This window comes from Aptenodytes patagonicus, chromosome 11, assembly GCF_965638725.1.
Source record: "Aptenodytes patagonicus chromosome 11, bAptPat1.pri.cur, whole genome shotgun sequence".
Lineage (NCBI taxonomy): Eukaryota > Metazoa > Chordata > Aves > Sphenisciformes > Spheniscidae > Aptenodytes > Aptenodytes patagonicus.
Window position 1 is genome coordinate 19,296,797 of NC_134959.1, and position 6,564 is coordinate 19,303,360.

The 6,564-nt window shown below is 64.9% G+C and overlaps 1 protein-coding gene across 1 annotated transcript; it reads left to right on the top strand.

Annotated features, from left to right (window-relative positions):
- The first annotated feature begins 1,783 nt into the window (after positions 1 to 1,783).
- IRX5 (iroquois homeobox 5) lies at positions 1,784 to 5,586 on the top strand. Its single transcript, XM_076348908.1, has 3 exons — positions 1,784 to 2,200; positions 3,536 to 3,941; positions 4,195 to 5,586. The coding sequence occupies exons 1-3, from the start codon at positions 1,952 to 1,954 to the stop codon at positions 4,959 to 4,961; spliced, it is 1,422 nt and encodes a 473-aa protein (XP_076205023.1). The 5' UTR covers positions 1,784 to 1,951; the 3' UTR covers positions 4,962 to 5,586.
- Positions 5,587 to 6,564: the final 978 nt, after the last annotated feature.

The following is a 6,564-nucleotide window of genomic DNA, read 5'->3' on the forward strand; positions in this document are numbered from 1 at the left end:
AGGACAGCCAGTCATGCGCCGGGAGGGGCGGGGGCGGGACTGGCGGGGCCACGGCCTGCTGGGTAGTGTAGTGCGGGCCGCGCCCGCCCCGCCGCCCCCGGCCCTGCTGTGATCCCCCCCGAGGACACCGGGGAGAGCGCTCTCTGCCCGCCCCGTCCCTTCCCACCGAGGCGCCGCCGCCCCCCCGGCCCGGCCCGGCCCTGCCCGCCGCCCCCGGCCCCGCAGCGGGGCTGCTCGGGAAGGCTCAGCCTGTGCCCCGCCGTTTGGCTGGGGGGCTGTGGCCGCTGCCGCCGGGCAAAAACCCCGGAGGGACGGAGCGGGGCGGCGTCGGTGTCGCCTCGCCGGCGTCCCGGGGAGCTCCTGCCCCGGCCCGCCCGTTTTAAAACACACACCCGCCTCCTCGCGCCTCCGCGTCCTGCCCGCTGGGGCCAGCGGCGAGAAGAATTAGGGCCGGGAGATGCAAAAGTTACAAGATAAAAAGATAAATAAGATAAATCTAATTAAACCTTCCCCCCCCCCGCCCCCGGGAAAGGCCCGGCGGGTGCGAGGCGGGTCCCGGGTGGCCGGGAGCGCGGAGCCGCGGCGGAGGGCAGGGTCCGCGGCCGCGGGAGCAGCGCCGTCTCAGCCGCGAGGGAAAAAAGGCGAGGAGGGAATAAATCGGGATATGTTCCTGTTGGGAAATCTATCTGGAGGAATCAAAGGAGATTACATCTCCTGATCGGCGGGGATTTATCCCGGTTCATATGGTTTTAATCTGCTTTCGCCTCGACCCCTTTACGAGTCGGGGAGGGGGAGGATACCCGGTGTATTCTTTGGATCCGCGGGCAAACCCTCATTCTGAACGATTCCTGCAGACCCATCTCCGCCCCCACCGCTCCCCCTCCAGATTCCCTTTCTCCCGGGACCGCCGCTGGGAAAGACTAAGTCCTCCCGCCCCGCTCACGGCCCCCCGAGCCCTCCGCGAAGCCAAACCCCACTCCTCGCCGGGCCCCGGCGTCCCGTTCCCGGGGACCCCCCGCCGCAGCTCCGCTCGCACAGCCGCCGCAACAGGTTCGGCGGCGGGGCGGCCCCGGCGCGGCCCCCGCCCCGACGGCGCGACCGGCCGCGCATCCCAGCGCCGCACCGGACTGCGGCGCGGCGCTTCACCGCCGAAAATCGCCTTTTTTGTTTAGAAAAGAAAAGCTACCACCACCACACACCCCCCGTATATTCCACCTCCAGTGATTTAGTGGAGGGAGGGGCAGGGGGCAGAGAGCAAGAGGAGGGGTGGCTGCGCAGAGGGGGAGCCGGGCGGCTAATAAATCTTATTAAACATCTATTTTTTTTCATATACTGATTGGCTTGCATTCCGGCGCAGCGCGGCTCCGCACGGTATTTAGCACATGCAGAAAGTTGGAGCTGATCTTAAATGGCTCGGAGGTGACTGCAATCCAGGAGCCGGCGCACTTGAGCCTCTGAGCGCTGGGGAGGGCCGAGGGAAGCGCGGAGCCCTCCCGCTGGTTGGGCCCGGCCGCGGCAGCCCAGCGGGGTCCTGCCAGTCCTTCCACTGACAACACCCCGCGAAGGAGGAGCCTCGCCGGGCCGCGCAGAAGGCGTCAGGAGCTGCAATTTCCAACTTAGCATCTTGGCAGGACCCTTCGGAAAGCGAGAGCGAGGAGGAAGGGGGGAAAAAAAAAGCCCCCCAGTGCAAGGGGGAGAGAGCGAGAGAGCGAGCGGGGGGGGGGGGGGGGGGAAGAGAGGGGGAAGCGAGGGGGGAGAAAAAGGAGGAAGCGGTGCCAGGCTGCAGACGAGCGCGGAGCAGCAGCCCCGGCAGAGAGCAAGGTGCCGCCGCTGCCCAGCTGGCGAGGGCGGAGAGGCGCCCGCGAAGCCCCGGCCGCAGCGGCCCCAGCCCGGCAGCGCGGCGGCTCCCTCCCGGCGCCTTGGGCTCCCGGGTATATGAGTGCGCCTGGCCATGTCGTATCCTCAGGGTTACTTGTACCAGCCGTCAGCGTCCTTGGCTCTCTACTCCTGCCCGGCGTACAGCACCAGCGTGATCTCCGGACCCAGGACCGATGAACTTGGGAGATCTTCTTCGGGCTCCGCTTTTTCCCCTTATGCCGGATCTACCGCCTTTACCGCCCCTTCCCCGGGTTACAACTCCCACCTCCAGTACGGCACCGACCCGGCCGCCGCCGCCGCCGCCGCCTTCACTTCCTACGTGGTAAGAGCAGCCCCGGGCAGCCGGCACCGCGCCGGGCACGGCGGCAACCCGCGGGCGCCTCCCCCCCCTCCCGGGCCTGCTTTTTGTTCCGATTTTATTTTTGAGATAGCGGGGACAAAAGGGAGCGCGGCTCCCCGCCTCGCCGCCCAACTTTCCCGCATCGCTGCCGTGTGCTGCCGCACGCTGTTGCTGGCGGCAGCGGCAGGCTGGGCCGGGCGCGGGGGAAGCCGCCGGCACGGCCCGGGCGAGACGGGGCTGGGGCAGGCGGGGACCGATTTCATTCTCTCTCAAAAAAAAAAAAAAAAAGTTGTTTTTTTTTAAATAAAACAGCAATCGTAATTCCGCAACAATTAGCTTGTTGTGATTGAAAAGGGAATGAACCCAGCAGCGGCCGGCGATGGGAGAAATCCGGGCGATAAACCCAGGCAACTTTCCCCTGCACGGCGATAATTAGGCTGCTTAAATATTGCAGAGCTCTAATCCCATGGCCGCAAGCCGCTCCGCGGGCGCTGCGCGGGGAAGGGAAGGGGAAGGCAGGGCACTGCGCCGCCGTGCGCGCCTGCGGGGCACCGCGGGGCCGGCCCGGGGCGCGGGGCATCCCCGCCGCGGAGCCGCGGCCGCCGCCAGTGCCCCGCAGTTCCCCCCAAAACCCGGGGAGTTTTGCTCAGCTTCTCCCCTCTGTTCAGGCTCTAGGCACAGTTTCACAGTTTCTTCTTTCCTTTTTCCAGCTTTTCTTTTTTCTTTTCTTTTTTCTTTTCTTTTCTCTTTTCTTTTTTCTTTTTTCTTTTTCTTTTCTTTCTTTTTTTTTCTTTTTTCTCTCCTCTCCTCTCCTCTCCTCTCCTCTCCTCTCCTCTCCTCTCTCCTCTCCTCTCCTCTCCTCTCCTCTCTTCTCTTCTTCCCTTTATTTTTTTCCTCCTCCCGCCCTTGGCCTGGCAGAGGAGCGGCCCGGCCCGGCCGCCTGGGCCCGGCAGGTTGCCTGCCGCGATCGCAGCCCGGGGGGGAAGGGAAGGGTCCCCCCGCCGTTGACCGCCCCCTCGCCGCGCTGCCCACTTGCTTTTCCGCGCCTGCATTTGGGGGAGAGACGCTGGATTGCCGCAGGCGGCCGGTGGCCTCCTGGGGCCGGAGCCTCCCGGCCCCGGCGAGCCCCCAGGCCCTTCCGCCCGTTCTCCCGGGAAGGAGGCGGGGGAGAAGCCGGGCAGGGCCCGGCGCCGGGGGAGAGGCGGTGGGCCGCGGGCAGGGGCCGCGGGCAGGCCCTGGCGCTGCCCTTGCCGTGTCATTGCCGCCCCGCGGCCGCCTGACCTCGCCCCGCCGGGCCGCTCTCCCCTCTCTCCCCAGGGCTCGCCCTACGACCACACGCCGGGCATGGCTGGCTCCCTGGGGTACCACCCGTACGCGGCGCCGCTCGGCTCCTACCCCTACGGCGACCCCGCATACCGCAAGAACGCGACGCGGGACGCCACGGCCACCCTCAAAGCCTGGCTCAACGAGCACCGGAAAAACCCCTACCCCACCAAGGGCGAGAAGATCATGCTGGCCATCATCACCAAAATGACCCTCACCCAGGTCTCCACCTGGTTCGCCAACGCGCGGCGGCGGCTCAAAAAGGAGAACAAAATGACCTGGACCCCGCGGAACCGCAGCGAGGACGAGGAGGAAGAGGAGAACATCGACCTGGAGAAAAACGACGAGGACGAGCCCCAGAAGCTGGAGGAGAAGGGGGACCCCGGGACGCCGGACACAGGTAGGGCAGCGGGCTCGGCCGGGCCACCGCGGCCGCGCCCTCGGGGCTGCCCCCGGCCCGGCGCGGCGGCGGCGGGGCGGCCTGTTCCCCGGAGCGGGCAGCCGGGGCGGGGGGAGCCGGAGGGCAGCGCTGCGGGCCTGGCGGCGGCGGGGCCGGGGGGGGGGGGGGGGGCGACGAAGTGGGTGGGCGGGTTTGGGGGCGCAGGGCGAGCCCGAGAGCTGCCCCCCACCCCTCTCCTTTCCCCCTTCCCCAGGAGCGGCGGATCCCAAGGCAGCGCCGGGCTGCGAGCGCCTCCAGGAGTCCCCCGGCCCCCGGGAGGCCGAGGGCGGCCTCAGCGACTCGGATTGCAAAGAGCCGGCGGAGGAGCGGCTCGACGGGCCGCCCGCCCCTCCCAAGGCGCCCGGCTCTTCCCCGCTGGGGCCGTGCCCGGCGGGCCGCGGGCTGCCGCCGGCGGGCGGCGAGGAGCCCCCGCCGTACCGCCCGCCCTCCGCCGCCGCCGGGCCGCCGCACGCCGCCGACTTGCACCCGCTGCTGCCCGCCGCCACCGGCGCCTCCGTCATCCACTCGCCGCAGCAGGCGGCTCTCGCCAAGCCCAAGCTCTGGTCGCTGGCCGAGATCGCCACCTCGGCGGACAAGGCGAAGGAGGCCGGCGGCGAGGCGGCGCCCCCCGGCCCCGCCGTGCTGGGCGGCGGCGGCCCGTCGCGCTCGCCGCCGCGGCCGCGCTCACCGGCGGCGCAGTGCCCCTTCCCCAACGGGGCGGTCCTGCCGCGGCCGCTCTACTACACGGCGCCCTTCTACCCCGGTTACACGAACTACGGCTCCTTCGGGGCCCTGCACGGGCACCCCGCCGGCGGCCCCGCCGCCGCCGCCCCCGGCGCCCACTTCAATGGATTAAACCAGACTGTCCTCAGCAGAGCCGAGAGCCTGGCTAAAGACACTAAAATGATCAGGAGCCAGTCCCAAGTAGACCTTTGCAAAGACTCGCCTTACGAACTGAAGAAAGGTATGTCCAACATTTAATACCGGCTTCTCCTCCTTACCCCTCCCGGGACTGTGGTTTTGTTCTTTTTTTTTTTTTTTTTTTAATTTATTGAGAGAAATAATAAATTGCTTTGGCAGTTATTTTTCCACTACCAAAAGAAAAACAAAACAAACAGGAAAAGACCAGCTCCCCCCTCCTCCCCAGCACCCCCTTCAAAAGTTTATAGTCTATTGGAAATGGCTGGGCAGAAACTGCCCAGAAATGTCTTAACCGAGTGAAAAGCAAAGGAGTGACACGCTCTCTCACACACACACAAAGAAGAAAGATTTGTATTAAATCTTATTCTGTATATTTAATGTAGCTTTTTGTATTTAAATTGATAATACAGTATCTTTGAAGTAAATTATGAAATCAAGACACCTGTACAGGCATTAATGTTGTTTTCGTAATATAAATATATACATTTCTGTGTCTTTTTCCGAATTGTTTCATAGTTTTAAAATATATATATACAAGTTTAATTTAATTTTTTATGCCTATTGTTTTTTTTTCCTTGGGTGTGAGCTAAACTATAATGCAAAAAAAAAAAAAAGGTTATACTTATTAGATACAAAAACTGCAGCCGCCTTTGTAAAATGCAAATATTTAATTAAAAGAGATTTTTAACAGAATCAAACCCACTCTTTTTTGCAACGGGCAGATACGTGCATAGCTGCGGGAAAAAACCCCACGTTTTAAAAGAGACGCGGGACTCCGTTTAGGACCTTACAGTAGCACCTGAGGCTTTTTTCAAAGTGCCTGACGGTTTCTAAAAGGTCGGGCTCCGGCGGCGAGAGCCGCCCGCGGGGCCGGGGAGAGGCGAGCGGCGGCGGCACCGGGACGGGGACGGGGACGGGGACGGGACGTGCGCGGGAGGAACGCTGTTTCCGGAGGTAAAGGCTTACATCAGGCCACGCACAAAAGCACTCGTTAGAAACACCAAATCGAAGCGCAGTCCCATCTTTTAACCTAATTACTTCCAATCAGTGTCGTGTTTTATGCAAAGCAATCAGCTGGTGAACTTTGCTAATGAGTTCGATTTTCTGCCAGATTTAGCCCGCGTCGCTGCTGCAGAGGTGCTGCGGCGGTGTCCGGGGACGGGGATTGCACGGGCAAAGGCGCCCGGTACGGCGGGGGACGCCTCGGCCCCGGCCCCTTTCCCCTCCCTCCCCACCCCCCGGCGTTTTGTACCGCTGCCCTCGGCCCACGGGACGGGGCGGTCTGGGCGGCCGGCCGCGGCCGCGCAGCCCCGCGCAGGGCCGGCCGCGGGCGCGGTGCTTCCCGGCGCTGGCAGGTAGGTGTCACACTCGGCCCGAGTTTGGCTCCCGCCGCCCTCTCGGCGGTGCGGGAGCCCCGCGGGGCCGCCGCGCTCCGCTCCGCGCGGCGCCCGCGACGTCGCGGCGGGTGGCGGACTGCGGCGGCCGCCGGGCCCGGGGACGGGCCGCCGGGGCGCTCCCAGCCACCAAACGTCCCCTGTGTACGGGGACAGAGAGCCCTGAGCCCTCTCGGCGCGCTTCTGTCGCTCCGCAGCCCAAGCCAGGGGGAGAGCGGGCTCCTGAGCGAGTTAGGTGCTCCCCAGCGGCACCCGGCGCGGAACTTCAA